Source organism: Globicephala melas, chromosome 18 (assembly GCF_963455315.2).
Source record: "Globicephala melas chromosome 18, mGloMel1.2, whole genome shotgun sequence".
Taxonomy (NCBI): Eukaryota; Metazoa; Chordata; class Mammalia; order Artiodactyla; family Delphinidae; genus Globicephala; species Globicephala melas.
In genome coordinates, this window is record NC_083331.1 from 76,326,862 (window position 1) to 76,349,780 (window position 22,919).

A 22,919-nucleotide genomic window follows, 5' to 3' on the forward strand; every position below is an offset into this window, starting at 1 on the left:
CATTCAGCCGACACATCCTACACAATTCACAGCAGGGAGAAGTTCAAGTCTTTCCATGAGATTTGTTCGCATTTCAGAACTGGCAAACTGCGAATATGAAAAAAAGGTTCTAGATCTCCCCAGGGTTGGCTCTCTCGCCAGGGTCTTTGCCGATCACTCTTATTAAAGCTAGAACCCATGCACGGCCCAGACCTCTGTCTTCCCTTCCCGGCTTCCTTTCCTCCTGGATTTGTCACCTCCTGCTACCACATAATCTACTGATACTTATTTACTCGATTTCTGTCTCAGAATGCACGCCCCAGGAGGACAGAGTTGTTTTGTGGGCTTTGTCACAGGTCTTAGGGCAGCACCTGGCGTATCGTAGGCACGCCAATGTTTGTTGAATGAGTAAGTGACCAAGGAATGAACAACAGGTCCGAGGAAATTCACGCTGATCTGTTCCCAGTGAAGATTCACACGTGGAATCGCTTGTTCCATCCAGTCCGTATCTGGCTCCCTACGTAGCTTCATCCGTGAGAAGTCCTTTCATGGAGATGGGTCTGCATTCCAGCAAATAAGCCACCCGGCACCTACAGCATGGAGACCCCCTTCCCATAACCCACACAGGACCCGTGCCTCAGACTCTCAGCTGAGCACACGCTGGAGGTCTGAACCTACGCCCACTGGAACGATTAGTTTAAATCCCCTCAAAGTTTCTTGTATTTTGCATTGCGATTACCTTGGAGTCACAGAGCCCCCTTCACGGAATCAAGAGGTTCCTGTTCTGTGCTCAGCTTTGATAGTGGGCAGACGAGAAAAATCCAGGTAAACTACCATTCAGATTTGAAATCACTTACAGACAAAGCAGGCCCTTCTGTGTGTGTGTGTGTGTGTGTGTGTGTGTGTGTGTGTGTGTGTGTCTTAGTACCAGCTTGTGTCTCTAGATGAACAGAATGCGTTCCTTTCCCAGTAAGAACCCTACAACTCAACTGGTTTGCTTTCTAACTTTAGATGCTGGTTAGGTTGGCCCCTATTCCTCTAAAGCAGTTTCATTAGTTCACTCTTCCTTTCTGCAGTGACGAACTTTGCAAAGACAACTAAGTGAGATACGAACAATTCATAAGTTGCTGGACACCCAGCCTCTGGCACTACACCTTCCCCAGCCCAGCTTAGCCCTGCCCCCCATCTGTCCTGGACAGGACACCATGCGAAATGGACCCAGAGGGTACTCACTTGTGTGGCCTGGCTGCCCAGGGGGGCCGGGGGGCCCAGGGGGGCCCGGTAGCCCATCCCTTCCACCTGGTCCGGGCAAGGACACGCCTGGCAAGCCCTGGTCGCCTTTCTCTCCTCTTTCACCGGGGAAGCCAGGGGGACCACTCAGCCCTGGTACTGGGAAGCCTGAAACCAGAACAGAACTCATGGACACAGCACAACACCAAGTGTCACGCCGACAGCACACACTGGTTACGGTCAACTCTGTTCACGGGAAAATGACCATGGCTGAAAGGGGAACTGCTCTGGACAAGTGAGAAACTGCATTTGCTTCTCACCACGCAAATGCTGTTGGGCAAAGGCTCCCTACAAAGTAACTGCAAGGAAAAGGGGCTCATTGTGTCGACATTAACATCTGTGGATCTCCTTCAGTGCAAATGGTGTCCCCAGTAGGTTAGAGAGAGTACTTTCCATTTCTGCTTAGAGAATAAAGAAAGGCGTAAGAAATGTCCTTAAACGAAGCAGACGTGGACAGGAGGCAAAGTGGGTGGGAAGTGTGTTGGAATCAGCTGAACAGCAGAGTCAGGACAAGGGAGACAGCCCTGGGGAAGAGCGCAAAGTCAAGGGGGAGACCAGAGCTGCGCACCGGAAGTCGAGTTCAGCCGCTGTGAGTTTGGAGGGGACAAGATCAGAGGACCCTGTGACAGCCGAGAAGGGTTCTGACCTAGTGCTTGAGACACACCGGTCCAGTAGGCTGCAGGTGAAGTGACTCTGTGCTCCGGAGAGCAGAGAGCCGGCCTCTGGTCCCAGCATCCGGCCGACAGATGCAGGGGCGTGAAAACACACGGATGAGGTGACACGGGAAGAGTCAGGGCAGAAGGAGCCCCGAGGAAGGACGGACAGACCCCCCAAACCCCAAAGGTGGACTTGAGTCCCAGGTGAGAGGCTGTTAAGTCGCTGAACCCGCAAGCACCGCACATAAAAGAACTGGAGGCCATCCGCGTGGGCTCCAGCCCCATCCCTACCCCAGAACTGGTGTGGGAGAAGCAAAGGAAGGAGGAAGGATGACCCTCAGAGAGGCAGGGAGGCGGGACCTGAGGCCGAGGGCCTCCGCAGTCAGCAGGGGGTGGGAGCTGGACTGGGGGCACACAAGGCCAGAGCAACTTCAAAGACAGTTTCTAAAAACGGCTTAAGACACTAACGGGGTCAGATAGGAGGTTTTAGAAAGTAGAACTGCAAATGCTGCTGGGAGACGTGAGGTAACACGTTCACGAGAACAGCTGGAAGGTCCGGCAAGCTTTACAACCAAGGAGAGGAAAGTGATGGAAAAGAGGGAAAAGGCAGGATTTTAAGGGCAGATGCCAAAATTTGAGCAGAAAGGAGGCACGCGGGGCAGCGAAGGCAGCCTTGAGCCACCGCTGCTGCGAATCTTAGACAGTGGGGCTGCGTCATCCGGGCGTTGTCTGTTCCAGCAAAAACAAAGGAAGGGGCTCTGGGGGGACTGAAAACTGAAGAACTGTCAGGAAGGGAAAAGAGAAACTGACAAAAAAGAATAAGAAATAAAAATTAAAAATAAAACCAGACAAAACTAAAACCTTCAGTAAGACCTGTGAACACTTCGTGTGGTGTCGATTCCAGGGCACCCGAGGGTTTCAAGCCGAGCGCTTGTTACCTCTGCTCTAGGACCTGGGATTACACGCCTGCAGTGCACACAGACAGGCATCTGTACATACAGAGAAGTGCAACTCCCAGCCTCCGATTACACAATCCGTTAGAAATGCAAAACTAGCACAAAACAGCTGCAGACTTAGTAGAAGGCCAGTGACGCAGGAGTCCTCCGAGAAGCAAGCTTAGAGGTGATTAGATTAGTCAGAAGAGGTTTCAGCCTTGAGTCTGGTCTCAAGCCGAGAAACAAAGGCAGTTCCAGACAGGGCAAGGGAGAGCAACGACGCTGGGGTGCGGGTGGAGGTCTTCCGAAAGGCCGACGGTGCCCCTGGGAGCAGCCGGAAGGAGGGTTAGATCAGAGGCAGGGAGACAGGGTAACTTGATGAGAGATGTAAGAAGTCCCACCTGTGAAATACATGTTTCTAACTACATGTTAACCTGTCATTTACAAAATAAACACTGTCCTAGGAGCACAGGTTGTTTTCAGATCTAGAAAAATGTGTAACAAAATTGCTAGCTACTCTATGCAAGTATCTAACTAATGCAGGGGATAAACATGTTCAGAATAGAGACTGTGTAAAAGGTGTACAAATACTCTAAAAATATAATTTAAGAATGCTCACCTGGAGAGCCTGGCGGGCCTTGTAGTCCTGGGAAACCTAAAAGGAGGAAGAGAGAGTGGGACAAAGTGAGCCTGTTTCACTTGTGGTTTATGTTGTGAACTTCTGTGCTCGTGGGTACCCACAGTCCCGGGACAGGGAGCTCTGAACTTGGGGAGACGCCGCGCCCCTGACACTGCAGAGATGCAGGGAGATGGCTCCTGGAAAGCCAGTGGGATTGCAAAAGATGAACTTGAATAGCACTCGGTCACCACATGGTCCTGCACGGCGCTCAGGTGTTATCAAAACGTGCATGAGTGCAGGACAAAAATGGACAAAAGAAAGGACGAGAGAAAAGAAGGGAGGAGGGAGAAGGAGGGAAAGAAAGAGGGAAGGATCTTACCTTTGGGGCCTGGCTCCCCTTTCAACCCTGGAGCCCCTGGGTACCCCCGCTCTCCTTTCTCTCCCAAGGGCCTTGTGCCCAACACCTGAATTACAGAAGAAAAGATCATTGCAGGGCGTGGCAGGGGACTGTGCTGTATATTACAGCACAGATGAAGAAACAAACACATTTTTTATTATTTCAAGATGTGTGAAAGTAAAGAAAGAATAGTGGTGGGAGAGGAAGGGGAGAGGAGAGGGAGGGGAAGAGAGTGGGGAAGGGGAGAGTATTGAAAACATAAAGTGGACATTCGGTATTGCCCTCCTTGCAGAGAACTTCGCCAGGCAGCTCTGCTTCCTTTTGTAATCATCTGCGTGGCAGGAGCTTTACCAATGAAGCCAAGTTAGAAACATATTAATTCTGAGGTTTGGGGTATGGAATTTCTCAAAGTCCATGCAAGCTGTAAGAAGAGCAGTCTTCTTTAAAGAGTATTGTCTGAAAAACTGCCTTAAATTTCCTCAGGCAATAGGTAACAGGAACACTCACATTTTTTTTTTATTGGAAGAGGTTTTATGCTTCACTTTTTTAAATGGTCAAAAGTGGGGACTTCTTTAAGGTCCTCGTGATATGGGGCAAGAAGCAGGCACCGGGGCCCTCACTAAAAAGGGGTGAACCAGTTCACCCCAATTCTGAGTTGCTGAAATTCGAAGACAAGGACCATGCCGAATATTGCCTATTACCCTTAAGATGCAATTCCTCTGCAGCAATTAAATGATGGGGATTATTAAGGTCTGCTGATGAGGTTAACGTAAAAAAAGATTATTCAAAGGCAGCTGCTGGATTAGAAATATGGGAAATGGAATCATCTATCGTATGATGTGTTAAATGCATAAGGAGGTCCCATAATACTTTGATCTGGTAATCCTATTTCTGGAAATGCAGCCTAAAGAAGGATTACTCAAATCCCTCACCTAACACACACAGACACACACAGGCACGTACAAACATTCACTACCACGTTGTACCCATGCAAGAGGGCAGCAAACAAGAGAACGGTCATATTTCACTGTTTCCAAAAAGAATTGGGGCAAAATGGTTACAACAATTATCGCACAACGCTCTGAAAATGACCATTTGAAGATAACTTGAAAACGTGAAGAATGTTCATTTTTAAAAAGAAAAAATGTTACGTACATTGGATTGCAAGTATATAAAAATATGTATACGGACAAGGAGTCAAAAGTTATTTGCAAAAAATAAAACTTGTTTTGCTAAGACAGTTAGATCATGGATGACCTGTTTCTCTGAGTAGCATTTTCCTTAACAGACAATTATTTTTTTACGTTTCAAAATGTGTTGCTAATATTCTCATCCATGTGCAACTCTTTTAATTTTAGTGGTCAAAGATATGCAGAAATTGTCCAAATACAATAACAAGTAAATACCAAATGCCACACGATACAAAATATAAATGATCGGTTCAAATTCTGTGTACCCCCTACATCAAAACGTAATTCTAGGAACACTGTGGAGCATGTGGCCTAGGTGACAGGCCAGCCCGTCTCTCTCTTTCCCTCTTTTCAAACGATCTCACAGACAGCAAATGTCACTGTTACTCACAATTCCAGGTGGGCCAGGAGGGCCGGCTTCACCTTTGTCTCCCTATAAAAGAAAAATAACTTTACTTGTATTTTTTAATTATACAGGTTGCCTTGCCAGCAGCAGGGTTGAACTCTTTCTTTCCTAGAAAAATAGATTGTGCCCACTGTACACTAACGAGATTGTCCTCTCCTTAGAGTCTCTCACTGTGATTAGTCTAAAGTGCTCTGCAACTATTACAACCAAACTCCATACATCTCCCCTTGCTTTGCATAAGTGTGACATCCGAAGATTAAGATTTCTACAAAACATAAATGGGGGGCTAATTATCCGCATTACAAAAGAGCTCATGCTTCTCAGAGAACCTCAACAGAATCACTTGCAAGTTGAATTCGTATACGGTGGTCTTTCTTCTTTTCTTTTTCTTTTATTTTTGGCCACACTTTGTGGCATACAGGGTCTTAGTTCCCCAGCCAGGGATCAAACCCATGCCCCCCTGCAGTGGAAGCGCGGAGTCTTAACCACTGGACTGCCCGGGAAATCCCGTGCAGTGGTTTTTCAATACAATAAAAAAATAAATGAAATAAAATGACATGAAAGCTTAGGGTGGCTAAAAGTATTTTCTTAAAGAAATCATTTTATTTGAGGATTTTGGTGTAAGACTGTCTAACTCTGCATTGGAAGCCATGATAAAAGGATACTTATGGTTTTTTCTTTCCCCTTAAAATCCAGCATGACTGGAAAACATTGGATGGATAAATTCTCATCACTTTGAGGCTTAACTCAACCCTATTAGATGAAAAACTCAAAGAAATCAATCCTTTTGTATCTAATGTTCTTATATAAGTATCATAACAACACTTTTAAACACTTTTTTTTTTTTTTTTTTGCAGTACGTGGGCCTCTCACTGTTGTGGCCTCTCCCGTTGCAGAGCACAGGCTCCGGACACGCAGGCTCAGCGGCCATGGCTCACGGGCCCAGCCGCTCCGCGGCATGTGGGATCCTCTCGGACCGGGGCACGAACCCGTGTCCCCTGCATCGGCAGGCAGACTCCCAACCACTGCGCCACCTGGGAAGCCCCCATAACGACACTTTTAAATGTCCTGATACATGCACATTATGTCACAAATGCACACTTTTCCCCTTTTTTTCCTTTTTTTTTTCCTTTTAAGCTAAGGCTTTAAAGTCAGGTGTTAAACCAGAATTAGATGTTTTGATTTTTCTAATTTGAATAAAAGAAGAGATTTTAGAAATATCTATGGGAGCGTAAAAAAGTCTTAGCTATTATATTCTAAACATATTTACCTTTTAAAATCTACAAGAATTGACTTTCTCATAAAGTTACAGTCTTAGAAAAGGATTTCTCCCTTTGTCACTGGCGTTGATAAACCAACCCTGAGGTCCTCTCCCTACTGTTAAAGATGAATGTTTCAAATCCATTTCTCATTTTAGTAGAGATCTACATTACCTAGTCTCATGATTAAAAGAGAAAAATAAACCAACAATGAGTTTTCTCTGAGTATCCGACTGGCAAATATTTATTAAAGTTTCATAACAAACAGTTGTCAAATGAAAGGGTCCCAGGGTGATGGAAGCGCAATTCTGGGGGCAATTTTATTGCGTATGACAAAACCTTCCCCAAATTAACCCCAAAATTATACTTTTTAGGAATTTATGATGGGAGATGATCAGACAAGTGGATAAAGATACTTATAATGAGAAAAATGTGTTAATGATCTACATAACATGCAGTAAAAGGTATGGATATCATAAGTGTTGATGTATAACCACATTTATGGATGTTGAAATATATCCTCATTATGTCATTGAGGGAAAAAGCAAGATATATCATGCAATACCACTTTTTAAAAATCTCATGTATGTGTGTGTACATGGGACAATTATTAACTCTGACCATTTCTGAGTGGGTAATAGAAAAATTACACAGGCTTTCTTTTCTCCTCTATATGTTTCTGCATTTTTTGGTTTCATAATCAGGCAAAATTTATCTACTACAAAAAACACACAAAAACTTAAATGCGTGAAACGTTTTATATTTTTTTCTTTGAAAATTTATGCACAAAACAGAACCACTAGGTTGTGTTTTTCCTCACATGGAGCATACGTAAGCTGTATTCTTTGAGTGCCTGGTCCTTTTTTCTAGAAAAAACCTCTAGGTTGAACAAAATGAAGGCAAAAATTCAAAGTAGGGTCACCACTTACCTTTAAACCCTCTCGGCCTGGGAGTCCTGGGTACCCCGAATCCCCTGGAAACCCCTAAAATGGAACAGAAAGCAACAGCGATCATCAGTAAGTGAGGGTAACAGCTTTGCTTTTACAAAACCGCAGAGAAATACTTACTAGACTCCCTTTTTCTCCTTTTTCACCATCTTTTCCTGGTTTTCCCTGTACAATAAAGATTTAAATATTAGTAGTGCATAGATAATAATAATAAGCGTGCTCTAACACCAAGGGTCTGAATCAAATACAAGTTACTATGTGGTATGACTCCTCTGGGTGAGTTGGCCATGCTACAGTAGCAAATCACGGAAGATACATTAAGTAACTATGAACTAAAAAAGTTACAACAATAGAAGGAGACTTTTCAATATTTAAAAAATTGGAGGTTGATTAGCTCCAACTCTTCTAAGACATCATTACATCTGGCAGCCGAGTCTACACCAGAGAAGTTTTCTTGTCGGCAAGTGAGTATTTGGCAGACGGTACAGCACTGATTCACTTTAACAGAAGTTTCCATGCATCGTTTCAGGGTAGAAACTGAACTGCCTCAGCTACTGGAGGTGGGTGGGTCTCCTGTCACTGCACTCAGGGCTCTAGAGGCACCTGAGCATCTGGGCTCTGGACAGAGCTCCCAGCGAGCTTGGGAGGCGGCCGGGAAGGGTGCCTGGTGCTCTGAGCAGGCGGACAGCTGGCTTTCAGTGAGGGGCCGGCAGGGGGCGCTGTCTGGTGGGGGGGGCGGAGGAATCATCTGAATAACAAAGGGCGTCAGCCGTCCCGGGGGCCTTTCTAACGGTGACCACCTCCTTATTTCTGCTCCCAGGGCTTCAGAAAGGCTCTTCAGCAGAGGAAAGACCCCTACAATCTCTTTCAGTCTATGCTCCTATGAACCTGTGATTCTAGGAATGCAGGAGAAATGATTTCACATCAGGAATAAGAGGACTTTGTTTTTTAAACATGTCTATTGGAGTATAATTGCTTTACAATGGTGCCTTAGCTTCTGCTGTGTAACAAAGTGAATCAGCTATATGTATACATATATCCCCATATCCCCTTCCTCTTGCGTCTCCCTCCCACCCTCCCTATCCCACCCCTCTAGGTGGTCACAAAGCTCCGAGCTGATCTCCCTGTGCTATGCGGCTGCTTCCCACTAGCTACCTATTTTACATTTGGTAGTGTGTATATGTCCATGCCACTCTCTCACTTCGTCCCAGCTTACCCTTCCCTCTCCCCGTGTCCTCAAGTCCATTCTCTACAGGACTTTTGAAAGCACTTACTCGGGGTCCTGGTCTTCCGGGTTCACCTTTCTCTCCAACCCCTGGCATCCCCTAAAAGACAAAAAGAGCAAGAGTTAGAGTCATTCGTATATTTAAATAAACTATTAAATTAAGTAAGCATTCCACTGAAGGTGGAACACATTACAGTCTTTTCCACAAAATGATAATGATAAACAAGATTTCAGTCCTTACCTGAAATCCAGGTTCACCTTTTTGGCCCTAAAATAATTTTCAAAAGAGAGAAAGATTAGCACTATCTAGTGGCTATATCAGTTTGTACATGCTACGTGGAACAGGTAAAAGGGAAAAAACACCTTTTCCTGATATAGTAACCAAGAAATTCACATTGGCCTACAGCATCCACTTCCTGCCATCAACTGGATTATGGATGTAAGAAGGGCAGAGTTAATACGTCTGACCCACAGCAACTGCAGCCTCCTTCCACCCTCAGCTCTCTCCCTCCTGTGTCCCAGCCGTCCCCTCCCAACCTTGGTGCATTTAAGAAACCCTCACACAAGAGGGTCGGCCTCAAACTAGTCTCGCTCCAACCCAGGTCCAGCTGCCTCTGCCCTTAAGAAGCTCACTTTTTATGGGATGGGTGGTCTATAAAAACCCGTTTTCAGGTCAGGGCGAATATAACCAGAGAAACTGAATTTTGACCCAGTCTCTCTTTATGCCTTGGAATCTGTCCACAGTTAGGAAGCCGGCGTTCACTGGACAAAGTCTGTCCCACCTTCTCTCCTTTTGCAGCATACTCTCCTTTCTCTCGAACTTGAGCTTGTCCTGGGACTCCTGGGGGCCCACTGACCCCTTGATCACCCTGTTGATGCAAACATTTGGGATTAATTAGGCATAAAGGTAATTATACAGGGAAGAGAAATGCAGAGGAGGGAAAAGCCCAGAAGAGAACATCTGGTTTGAAAATGTGATTGTACTCTGTTCCAGCCTGTCCTTGCCTCAGCAGAAAATTAAGTTTCAGAAGGAAGATGGTCCACTAAGGATATAAAGCCAGGAGGAGGCTTTCCCGCTCAGGGGTCACCCCATAACAACGGAACTTGAACATCTGTAGGACAGATGGATGTGTGCATATATGCACAGACCACGCATGGAGACAGACAGCACATGTATACACGCCGGGACACATATGCTGGTCTGTCACATTTGATGGCATGGAGGAAAGGCACACCAGCCGCCTAGTAACGCCTGGGAAGAAAGGAGGTCTCTTTACGTAAACCAAAAAGAAGCATCAGGGATCTCTTCCTCAGAATCCTAACTGCTGGATACAACAGGAAACACAGGAACCCCAGCCATCACACGACGAAGGAGGTCCAAAAACTTCAACTGCAGAATCACTTTACTGTGAGGTTTATGAAAAGACCGGGTGGAAATCTGGGGTGGGAAGAGGAAGCCAGCAGTCATCCACTCTGCCCGGACCTCCACTGCATTTGGCAGTCGTCTACACCGGCTTGAGCACCTGGGCCCCGGGCCAGGTGCAGCCGCAATTCCAAGGATGGCCACTTGGTGTCCGTTCCGTGGGTCGGGTCCAGGGAAAGGGGTGGAGAGATCCCCAGAGCATCAGGGACCCACTGCCGGCCTCTCATCCTTTCTCAGCAGGAGTGGGCTGCCTGCTAAGCCTGTGCATTCCTGCCTCCAAGGTCCTTTCCCCCCATCTCTGGTACGATGGCTTTCGTCTTCACAGGGCTTGATATAATGGTTATGCTACGAACAGACAGGTCCTAAATTTGACCTTTTTATAATGAAGTCCAGGCCTGAGCACATTTTGATTGAATGTATGAACAGAGAAGTGGGATAAATGGCCTCACTGCACCGGCATCTGTGGGTCAGATCCCACATAGAGTCACCTCAGGGAATTCTAGCCTTGCCTTCAGGGAAAACACTAACAAACTCAAGAACATTCCGAGAAGGGTATCCATGGTTATGAGCGTGCAAGAGGAGGTCCAGAGGCAGAAACCTGATCATGCTTAGAACTGGGATTTTAACCAAGAAAACTCCCCAAAGCAAACAGCGCTCACCTTGTCACCTTTTGGCCCTTGAAAACTCAAGCCCATTTGCCCCTGTTGATTAAGAAGTAGAATCCGTTATTAGCATGGTTTACTTTGTTCAAAATCGTGTAACAAACATGACCTGAAATCCTGAAATGCAACAAGATGGTGCATTTAAGGCGATAACTTCGTCTCCCAATGACATAAAGTCAAGGAAGTTGTGGTCATGTTGTGTCCAATGTCTATAAAAAGGTTTTTTTAAGTAGTATTGAAAAAGAATCCTATAAAAACCTTTTTTAAAAAGTTTAAGATTTTTAGACTCTGGCTTTAAAAAACTAAGGAGAAGATCAATGATTCCATAACTAATGGATGGATGGAAGGAAGGATCAATAGATCAACAGACTGACAGATCAACAGATCAGTAGATTAAGTGATAGGTTAGATAGATTGATGGATAGGTGAATAGACAGATGATAAATATATAGATAGATAAAGAAATTATAATTTCCCAAAACGTTTTAAAGAGATGTAAAAAATGAGTTACAGAAATTTCACGGTAGTCTTATATCAATGTCAAAGAAAGACAAATGAAAAATAATCTTTACCTTTTCACCTGGAGGGCCAGGAGGGCCTGGGGGACCCTGTAGGAAAGAGCATTTTAATTAAATATGGTTCACAACCCTGGTAAGTTTTAAATGCTTTTCTGTACTGACGTTATCTTCAGATATCACGGTTAAGGTGGTAATTTATTTGTTAAATATTTAAATATTTTTCCTGTGCTATAGAACTGTTAAACTTTGAAAGTAACCAGAAATTAGTTCAGGACAATTATTAACAGGGATGGAAACCCTTCAGAATCTTAGGGGTTGGCCTGTGGAATGCACTGATCTGAGCATCTGCTGGGCTATCAGACGGTGGATGAAACCAGCTAAACCCTTGACAAGCCTTAGCGTTTCTAGTGTGGAAACGTTTGTCCACTTTGAAAACTGCTGCCGCTCTTTAAAAGTTGAATGAATTCTTTAAGCGGGTAGATGGTATGAAGTCCCCCAAATTCCTGTGTTTGCAACAAAATTTCAGAATGCATTCTATAATCGTTAGAAAGGAGAAACTAGTCATTCTTTCCTCATGAAAACGAGGCCGTTACAAGAATATAAAAGAGGTTACATCTTGCAGGAATGGATAGAAGAATTGCTGGATCTGAACCCTAAAAAAAGAGTCAATTTAAAAAGAAAGCCTGAAAATCTCTCAAGGACTCTCAGGCAGGCTAGAGTGGGGATGGCAAACCCAGGCACATCATTCATTCCTAGTAAACGCGGCGCTCGACAAATAAGTGCTGTTAATATTAAGTCTCTTGTGCCCCCAAAAATGTGTGAGTAGAAGGGGCTGATGCCACCCTCGTCCTCAGGGTTATCAGCTGCGAGGGACGGCTGATGTCAGAGCAGAGCTTCCTGGGAGGTTCTCTCTGATGCTCAGTTTCTAGTCTCTGTCCCAGAGACACTGCAGCTTCTTCACAGCCTGGTCTGGGGCCACAGCCCCCAACAGAGCAGGCCCTCTGCTGTGACTGCATTACCACAAGGGAAGGTCCAGGGCAGGGCCTGCCTTGCCCATCTCTGAATCCCCTCCTCACAGGATGCACTCCCATCCACGCAGCCCCACGAAAAATCAACATGTTGTCCCTGTGGGATGTCTCGGCATGAGGTACCATTAGCATCCTTTTCCCACAGCTCTGGGGGTATGTGGACCATAAGTGCCAATCAAACACCCCTTCAGATAGAAGCTCAAATAGACAACTAATAAGCACCTACTGTAGGGCACAGGGAACTCTACTCAATACTCTGTAATGGCCTATATGGGAAAAGAATCTAAAAAAAAGAGTGGATATACTTGTATGTATAACTGATTCACTTTGCTGTACACCTGAAACTAGCACAACACTGTAAATCAACCCTACTCCAATAAAAAATGTTTCAAAAAGACAGAAGCTCATTCTCACATCCAGATTAAGAGCGATCACCACTGTGTAAAGTTTTCACCCCTCACCACAGTTGTTTTCTGAATGCCTCTGAGGGATATTCCCCCCAAACTTACTGGTGGTCCAGTGAATCCCGGGGGGCCAACAGGACCTTGCAGCCCTGGCAGTCCCGGCGAACCCTATAATTCATTGAGAAAGAAAAGAATTAAAATGCAAACCAGGAGCAGACTCGGCATGTGCTCGTAATTATTTAGCAAATGCTTACAGGTGCTCCTGGGGGTCCAGGAAATCCTCTTTCACCCTTCAACAGTGTCCCTGGTATATGGCCAAGTATTTCACCTGGATCCCCCTAAGGGATGAAAAATAAGATAAAGTCACAAATACTGATATTTATGTAAAGAGAATGTAAACATACGGCGTAAGAGGCACGCACTGCTGGTGTGGAACCAGCCCAAGTCTGGGGTTTAGCCTCCGTCTAAGCTTGGAATAAACAGACCGGCCGTCTCCTGGGTTCACATGTCTTAACGATCAGCATTAGGGGGCTGCAACCAGGGCAGAATGTGGAGACCGCTGAACGGAAGGATGTGTGATACTTCCACGTGACGGGCCCCCAGGCACGAGGAGTTCTAGACCGGGGCCCGGTCTCTGGTCCAAAGGCTGTGTGACCACAGGCTGTCCTCACAGCAGAAGGATTCTCTTTCAAGAAAAGACCCAGCATGATCATGTTCGGAAAAGCAGTGAGAATATGTTTTAGGTGTCAACGTGCCCAGGCCACAGTACCCAGATACTTGGTTACACACCAGTCTGAGGTTGACATGAAAGTACTTTTAAATAAGATGGACATTTAAATCAGTAGCTTTGAAGTAAAGCAGATGACCTTCCACGGTGGAGGGCCCACCCCATGGGTTGAAGGCCTTAAGAGAAAAAAGACGGACTCCCGTGAGGAAGGCGGACTCTGCCTACAGACAGCCCTTGAACCCGACCATCGCTCTTCCCTGGGTCTCCAGCCTGCATCCTTGCCCCACGGATTGTGGACTTGCCAGCTCCCACAATCACGTAACTCCTTAAAATAAGGAATTTATTTTATCTCAATATATTTTAATTATATTATATATTGAAATATATCATTAAATTAGTATATAACTAAATATTATAATATATAATATTATGTATTATATATTATATCATATAAATCAACATATAATACAATTGATATACAATAATATATTATATTATGTATTATATAATATGTAAAATATATTATATATTTTAATTATATCTCCCTCTCTCACTCACTCTATCTATCCTTATATGTGCCTGTTGTATACGTACGGCACACACATAATACACAAATATCTCCACGCACGTCCTACTGGTTCTGTTTCTCTGCAGAATCCTGTCGACAGCCCCACCCATGGCTCTGGACGAGGAGTATCAGGGACTCACATCCCATCACTAATATTTCCCATCACACCATGCTTCCCATCACTGCTTATTGCCTATGAAGAAACTGTGCCTAGTGTTGAAACTTTAGGTTCTAAAATTTAAGTCTGTGTATAGGACCTAAGTATCTTTTAATGTAGCAGAGTTTAGACAAATAGGTTACTAGGCAATCAATCAACCAAAGTGATTTAAAGTAAAGTTACTTTTATGGCATCTGTTTTAAACAGAGCCTGGGATGAATCCAGTAAAATAAAATAACGTACCTTCATTCCCGGCAACCCTGGTGGCCCCTAGGAAAGTAAAAGTTGGTATCAGTTTTGTTATTCTCAAAACAACATTAGCATTATGATATGAGGGCAAAAAAAGGAAAAGAAAGGCAATGGAATGAGAAGAGAGAAATTAGCACCGAAGAAATTCTTACATAACAGCCCAATACTCACGGGATTTCCAGCGAATCCAGGCAAACCCGGAGGCCCCAGAGGCCCTCTCTCACCCTGGGGGGACAGCAGACAGTCACTCTCAAAGGCCGTGCTCCCATCCGTTACCCCATCCTACTCTTCAGGCATGCTTCATTTGTTGGTGAAAATCATTTTCTAAAAATTGTTACAAGCTCTATTGCTCAGTGCTGCTTCATGATAGAAGAAATATAATATTTGAGAATTTAATTAATAGAGACAAGAATTAATAATAGCATTTTCTTATTTGCTTTAGTGATAGATTATAGGTGAGAAATTTAGCGTTTAAGGCAATTTTAGAATAAAAGTCTACTAAATAGAAAGGCACAATGATGTCTTTCCTGAACATTAAACGTGGGAAAACTGTGTTTCCTCACCAAATAAAGAAAGGTGTAAGACGAGTAACTTTCCAACTGTGGCAATTAAAACTGTGTTCACGGGACAACTTTGCCTGACTTCTCCAGGTGCAAAGTTAGATGAACACACACCAAGCAGGGAGGCTCCCGGTTCTAAATTTACCTTCGTCCCGTTGCATCCTGGGATACCTGGGGGACCTGGAGGACCATCTTGGCCAGGAATACCCTGCAATTAACAAGGTGAACAAGTAGCCAAATCAGAAAAATCACTGATGTTGCCATAACTCACATCAAACATCTTATAAAGGAAGCAGGTGCCTTTTATATACATACAGGAAGTCCTGGGTTTCCAGGGTAACCAGATGCTCCTGGGGGTCCCTGTAAGGATGGAGATGAAAACGTTTTCATTGAGTGTGGGAGAACATCATTTCCTTCCACTTGCATCCACCTGGCTGAGGATGTCGGACCCTAATTATTGACATTTGGAACATCGGCCCTAAGCAGACAGGGAGGCATCTTAGGGTCTAGCCCAGGTAGCCAGATGGCCTGGCGTTTCGGTACCAACTCTTCATCCTCAAAAGCTGACAATTAAATACTTGTAAACTCAAGGCTGCACATCCACAAAATAACTCTGCCCTCATTTCATCCTTTGTAATTTCTAGGTGGTAGATAGATAGATAGATAGATACATTTACATTAAAATCTCAAACAGTTGGGAAGTAGAGTGTATGGCATAAATCAGTTCATTGAGGGAAGAAAATCCAAGTTATTTCTGGCTGAAATCCAGGTATTCTCCATCCCAGACAGTTACAATGTTATCCCCTATCTTCTGCCCTAAAGACCCAGGAAGGCGGGTTACCGGGCACACTTCCCTTTCCACTAAGTAACAGAATTAAAATGTTTACATTTTATAGTGTCTTCCTATTTTTCTGCTTTCAAAGGTCTCCCTGCTTGCACGTCCCAGGAACGGGAGTAGCAAAGAAAGCAGACCGTGAAGACGAAAGAGGGAATGCAGCTCTGAACACGTTACCACTTTTCACATTAAATGAAGACATCTTTCTTCAAAGACGTGTAGGCGTGTCACCCCCCCCCCCAATTAAATACGCCTACAGGAATCCTTGAGGAAGGAGAGAGGAGAGAAAACACGTGTACAGAGGACAAGAAGTGAGCAGCTCCAGGGGCAGGACTGGAGGTCGAGGACGCGGGTTCCACCCATCCTGGGCCCTCGTGCCCAGGACACACGCTGTCTGGGCTCCAAGCACAGAGGCAGAGGGAGGGGGGCACAGAGGAAGGAGGGGATAGGATGCCCCTCGGGACTGTCTGGGGGTGGGGAGGGTAAAGGGCCCTCCCTGCGGAAGCACCCCTGTATCAGATCCCGCCCACAGTCATTACCAACTTCATGACAATCGTACTCACTCTTGTCCCTTTAGTTCCTGGCAGTCCTGGTTCTCCGGTGTCACCCTGGAACAGACAGACATGCCACAATGACCACTCGTCGCAAAAGCAGCACAGATCATCTTAAGTCCACTCCCCCAAGCCCCTGCGCCCACGACAGCCAAGCTCACCTTCTGTCCTGGTGGTCCCTGCGGCCCCTCAGGTCCTTGCATTCCCGGGAACCCGATGACACCTTGTAACCCTGGGAGACCTCTTTCCCCCTGCAGAGGACGAAAGAGCAAGTCAGATCAAGGGCAGGTGGAAGGAGAAATCAGCCTCACTCAGCATCACCCAGCAACCAGCCTACCATGCGCATCTGAAAAGAGACGCTGCCACCTACGTCCCATCTCGGAGACTTCTCTCTGCTCTTTTTTCGCTCTTCTGAGGGCAGGGATGTTTCACGTGTGATCCCTGGTCCAATGCTTTCTATATACTGTATTCTAAAGGCTAAGTAATTTGTTGGGGAAACAAAATCACAGATAGTTGGGGATTTTTTTTCACTGAATGGCTTATAACTTCATTTGATGAGTGGAATCTTCTTGTTGTTGGCAGACACAGCGCTGAGATTCTGTGAGCAGACATCAGTCAAGGTTCCCCTTTAGGAGGTGTGTAGGCAGAGCTCACGGCGGCAGTTTCAGGGCAAGATGCTGAGACTTTTCTGTGCAATGAACAGTCTGACGATGGGTTTGCATAAGCATCTCTTAAAAAACTGGTTTTTTTTTTTTTTGCAAAGGTAGACTCGAGGTTTAATTACGGTCTCTGCCCTCGAGGAGCAAAAAGAAACAAAACGTATTCTTAACATAATGAATATTATTTAGGGTCCACACACGTGGCTTGGATTCTGGCTTTGAGGTGGCCCTTGAAGGATGAAAGGAAAATGAATGTGTGAAGAGACAGGCAAAGACAATTCAGGCTGCATGTCAGAGAATGGAGATCTAGGCCATGTGAGCACAAGACACTAAGAAGAAGAAATACAACGGGGACAAGAACGTGGAAAGGTGAGGCGTTACCGTTTGATACTGGAAATAGTTTCCTCTGCAAGCATCAGTGACCCAGTGGCCTGATTAAGGACATTGAGGAAGACGGCCACACTTTTTGCCAGTATGAAGTAGCCTAAAATCAGGACAGGAATTCAAGAAAATCTATTCCCTTCACAGTATGTGGACTTCGGTGCAAACTCACAAGGTAAATTGGGTAGATTAAGTAAGCATCTTTAGTCAATTTTCAAAAACAGAAGACATGTTGGAGATTACAGACAGGATTCCTTACTTTCCCTACAGTTATGTTAGTTCAAAGTAAAAAATAAACTGACAAGCTATACCTTACATCACATAAACACTTACCACCCAAAATAGCACATTACCAAAAGTGACTTAAAGTTGTTCAACATTGCATAAATGAAAGGACGCAGAACCCAAACTTCCAAAGTCATCCTTCTTTCCAAACCACTCAGCCAGTCCCAGAACTTGCTGGTGAACTGTGCGTCTGTTGCATTTTCTGAAATGCAGAAACGTGGTTCTGAACTTCGGTCTCCAATCACTGGACCTCCACGGATCGTGGGAGTCATTGGAAGTGTAAAAGGCAGGAAGCCAGAAACAGTGTGTGAATAAATGGGAAAGAGATTATTTCAAACTCTAGAGGAGACCAACAGATACTAAATGGAGTAAAGAAAGTTAAGCCCTGCAGTTTGGCCCAGCCCTCTGGACCAGCTGCATCGAGGGATCAACCAGGAAGAACAGATGCTAATATTCCCCAGAGCCCAGCATAGGACTTGACACAGAACACTGGCTCATCCTCCCTGAGGCCCGGGAAAGAAAAACATTCTCAGACCAAGGCTTGTTCAAATGTAAAGCTACTTAAATACATTCATTCTTAACCTAAAATAACAGCAGATACAAACGTACAAAATCCTGGCGCTGGAGACGGATTGTACGCTGACATCATATCAACCTCCTCCCTTGATTCAGATGTGGGAAAATTCTACCCAAAATAGAATTGAAACGCTGGCTAAAAACTGTGAACGCTGAACTGAGTATCCTCAAATAACCTGGCATGAGATGCGAAGGAAATACGAAAGGCACATCAGCAGAAAAGCTTCCTAACGCGTTTGGCGGCATATCTTAGTACTCAGTTAATATCGGCAGTATCACTAGGAGACCCAGTGCAGATAAGATTTTATAATTCTCAGTGTCATCGTTGACTGCATGGAGACCCAGAGCCAGATGAGCTGATTTCTACAAGTCTCTCATTGAGTCAGCACTGAAGCCACAAATAGAAATGAGGTCAACCTCTACCTCCGTCTGTGTTTCTTCTAGGTCACTAGAGCAAGCTGGTTCCCAGCAAATATTAAATAGTTCGCCCACATCGACTTAGCCCCTTTTATGTCCATTTCACAGATAGGGAAATTGGGATTCTGATGTTTCACGGACGCGTCACATGTCACTGGGTGACCCCCGCGTGCTCCTGGGAACAGGATTCAGCAATCTGAATTCCCAGTCCCGGCTTTCACCACAGGCCCACATTCTTTCCCCAGTGTCACCGGAACACTTAAGGAAGCTCCATATCCCAAGAGATTTGAAATAAGTAGCTGAAGAGGAAGCGACGCCCCCGTGAACATGGCTCTTGCCATCTCGCACATATTTTTTTTTTTTTAAGTTTCCTAATCTTTTGTCCGGACAAAAGTACACATGAATAATCTAATATCCCATACCCCGTCCAAGGCTATTCTGGGCACCAGAGTAGAGCAAACAGACAGGATAAGCATTCAATCAGCTATACAATTAGCTGGCAAACAGCACACACTGCACATGGGCCCAATTCTTCCTCCGAGCTTTCAGCAAATCTCCACGAGGGTTACGGAAAAAGCAAACAGCTGGGCACATCGTGCAAAGGCTTTTCATGCCGGTCCTTTCTAAGCCAGTCTCCGCAGCTGTGGCCACTCGTGCGCTGGGGTTCAAGGCTGAATGTGCAGAGTTAAAATCCCCTAGAAACAGGTCCCCTTAGTCATCTCTTTCCCGTGATGTGCTGGAGGCAAGGTCCAAGACGATATGGCAGCTCAAGTGAGATCCACAACCACGGTTACCACAGCAGCAAGAACTTAAAGTGGAAGATGAGAAAAAGAAGCTTGTATAATACTACCCAAAATGCTTTGAGGCAACTGCATCTAATGGTTTTATCCTTGAACGTCAGTGCAGTGTACTGTACTAATTTTTAAAAAGTTTACATACCAACCATGGAAGTGACAATCACTATATCCTCAAATGATGAAATTCAGAATTTGAGGAGCAAAAAACACAACGCTATAGACGAACGAACACAGCCATGGAGAATAATCTCGGCATCAAAATCAGCCATTCTAAATTAGGCATGAAATAGAGTTTCGTGCATGAAGCAACTTACAAATTTTGCATCATCAATTATCTAGAGAAGGGCATACCTTTTTTAAAAAAAATCCATAAAATGTGGGAATAAAAGAGTTTTTTTTATAATACCCAATTATTTCCCTTCCTCTTAAAATACCTGTAGAAACAAGTTCATGATGGAAATCCAATGCTAGAATATAGTCCCCTTCAAATCTTAGTCAAAAATCCAAATACCAATAAAGCCCTCAGGATGGCGAGGTCGAAATAGTGTGAAGGTTCTAAGGATAATATAGGATAACATCATTAACAACAACAAAAACTGAAATTAACACAAACTATATCTAGAGTAAGCCGTCTTCAAAGATCTTACTGTCAGAGGCCTGTTATGCTTGTTTCAATAGCCAGCATGGTATCACTATCTTTCAGTCAAATATTAAATTATTTTTTCAAATAATTTAAAAATAATTATTATTTTATTATTAATAATAATTATTTTTATATTATTTTAAAATAATATGATCGAGATAGCCTCATCCACCAGAGGGCAGACAGAAGAAGCTAGAAGAACTACAATCCTGCAGCCTGTGGAACAAAAACCACATTCACGGAAAGATAGACAAGATGAAAAGGCGGAGGGCTATGTACCAGATGAAGGAACAAGATAAAACCCCCGAAAAACAGCTAAATGAAGTGGAGATAGGCAACCTTCCCGAAAAAGAATTCGGAATAATGATAGTGAAGATGATCCAGGACCTCAGAAAAAGGATGGAGGCAAAGATCAAGAAGATGCAAGAAATGTTTAACAAAGACCTAGAAGAATTATAGAACAAACACCTAGAAGAATTAATCAACAAACAAACAGAGATGAATAATACAATAACTGAAATGAAAAATACACTAGAAGGACTCAATAACAGAATAACTGAGGCAGAAGAACGGATAAGTGACCTGGAAGCCAGAATGGTGGAATTCACTGCCACAGAACAGAATAAAAAAAAAAAAAAAGAATGAAAAGAAATGAAGAGAGCCTAAGAGACCTCTGGGACAACATTAAACACAACAACATTTGCATTATAAGGGTCCCAAAAGGAGAAGAGAGAGAGAAAGGACCCGAGAAAATATTTGAAGAGATTATAGTTGAAAACTTCCGTAACATGGGAAAGGAAATGGCCACCCAAGTCCAGGAAGTGCAGAGAGCCCCAGGAGGATAAACCCAAGGAGAAACATGCCAAGACACATAGTAATCAAACTGAAAAAAGTTAAAGACAAAAATTATTGAAAGCAGCAAGGAAAAAAACACAAATAACGTACAAGGGAATTCCCATAAGGTTAACAGCTGACTTCTCAGCAGAAACTCTACAAGCCAGAAGGGAGTGGCATGATATATTTAAAGTGACGAAAGGGAAGAACCTACAACCAACATTATTCTACCCGGCAAGGATCTCATTCAGATTCAACGGAGAAATCAAAAGCTTTACAGAGAAGTAAAATGTAAGAGAATTCTTAAAAGCACCACGAAACCAGCTCTACAACAAATGCTAAAGGAACTTCTCTAAGTGGGAAACACAAGAGAAGAAAAGGACCTACAAAAACAAACCCATAACAATTAAGAAAATGGTAATAGGAACATACATATCGATAATTACCTTAAACATGAATGGATTTAAATGCTCCAACCAAAAGACACAGGCTCGCTGCATGGATACAAAAACAAGGCCCATATATATGCTGTCTACAAGAGACCCACTTCAGACCCAGGGACACGTACAGACTGAAAGTGAGGGGATGGAGTAAGATATTCCATGCAAATGGAAATCAAAAGAAAGCTGGAGTAGCAATACTCATATCAGATAAAATAGATTTTAAAATAAAGAATGTTACAAGAGACAAGGAAGGACACTACATAATGATCAAGGGATCAATCCAAGAAGAAGATATAACAATTATAAATACATACGCACCCAACATAGGACCACCTCAATACATAAGGCAAATGCTAACAGCTATAAAAGAGGAAATCGACAGTAACACAGTAATAGTGGGGGACTTAGACACCTCACTTACACCAGTGGACAGATCATACAAACAGAAAATTAATAAGGAAACACAAGCTTTAAATGACACAATGGACCAGACAGATTTAATTGATATTTATAGAACATTCCATCCAAAAACAGCAGATTACACTTTCTTCTCAAGTGCACATGGAACATTCTCCAGGATAGATCACATCTTGGGTCACAAATCAAGACTCAGTAAATTTAAGAAAACTGAAATCATATCAAGCATCTTTTCTGACCACAACGCTATGAGATTAGAAATCAATCACAAGGAATAAAAAATAAAAAACACAAACACATGCAGGCTAAACAATACATCACTAAATAACCAAGAGATCACTGAAGAAATCAAAGAGGAAATCAAAAAATACCTAGAGACAAATTACAACAAAAACACGATGATCCAAAACCCATGGGATGCAGCAAAAGCAGTTCTAAGAGGGAAGCTTATAGCAATACAATCCTACCTCAAGAAACAAGAAAAATCTCAAATAAACAATCTAACCTTACACCTAAAGGAACCAGAGAAAGAAGAACAAGCAAAATCCAAAGTTAGTAGAAGGAAAGAAATCATAAACATCAGAGCACAAATATATGAAATAGAAACAAAGAAAACAATAGCAAAGATCAATAACACTAAAAGCTGGTTCTTTGAGAAGATAAACAAAATTTATAAACCATTTGCCAGACTCATCAAGAAAATGAGGGAGAGGACTCAAATCAATAAAATTAGAAAGGAAAAAGGAGAAGTTTACAACGGACACCGCAGAAATACAAAGCATCCTAAGAGACTACTACAAGCAATTCTATGCCAGTAAAATGGACAACCCGGAAGAAATGGACAAATTCTTAGAAAGGTATAACTGTCCAAGACTGAACCAA

At 43.8% G+C, this 22,919-nt stretch overlaps 1 protein-coding gene across 3 annotated transcripts in view; it reads right to left on the reverse strand.

Annotated features, from left to right (window-relative positions):
- Positions 1 to 22,919, reverse strand: part of COL4A1 (collagen type IV alpha 1 chain) — a 148,206-nt gene that overhangs the window by 40,724 nt on the left and 84,563 nt on the right. For all 3 annotated transcript variants that reach the window (XM_030856757.3, XM_060287797.2, XM_060287798.2), the window contains exons 3-21: positions 16,747 to 16,836; positions 16,598 to 16,642; positions 15,515 to 15,559; positions 15,345 to 15,407; positions 14,811 to 14,864; positions 14,634 to 14,660; positions 13,193 to 13,276; positions 13,044 to 13,106; positions 11,561 to 11,596; positions 10,986 to 11,027; positions 9,686 to 9,772; positions 9,145 to 9,171; positions 8,953 to 9,003; positions 7,799 to 7,843; positions 7,661 to 7,714; positions 5,458 to 5,499; positions 3,859 to 3,943; positions 3,480 to 3,515; positions 1,213 to 1,377 (exon numbers count right to left, since the gene is read on the reverse strand). In XM_030856757.3, the coding sequence (XP_030712617.2) occupies positions 1,213 to 1,377; positions 3,480 to 3,515; positions 3,859 to 3,943; positions 5,458 to 5,499; positions 7,661 to 7,714; positions 7,799 to 7,843; positions 8,953 to 9,003; positions 9,145 to 9,171; positions 9,686 to 9,772; positions 10,986 to 11,027; positions 11,561 to 11,596; positions 13,044 to 13,106; positions 13,193 to 13,276; positions 14,634 to 14,660; positions 14,811 to 14,864; positions 15,345 to 15,407; positions 15,515 to 15,559; positions 16,598 to 16,642; positions 16,747 to 16,836 (1,141 nt within the window). The remainder of the gene's footprint in view (positions 1 to 1,212; positions 1,378 to 3,479; positions 3,516 to 3,858; positions 3,944 to 5,457; positions 5,500 to 7,660; positions 7,715 to 7,798; positions 7,844 to 8,952; positions 9,004 to 9,144; positions 9,172 to 9,685; positions 9,773 to 10,985; positions 11,028 to 11,560; positions 11,597 to 13,043; positions 13,107 to 13,192; positions 13,277 to 14,633; positions 14,661 to 14,810; positions 14,865 to 15,344; positions 15,408 to 15,514; positions 15,560 to 16,597; positions 16,643 to 16,746; positions 16,837 to 22,919) is intronic.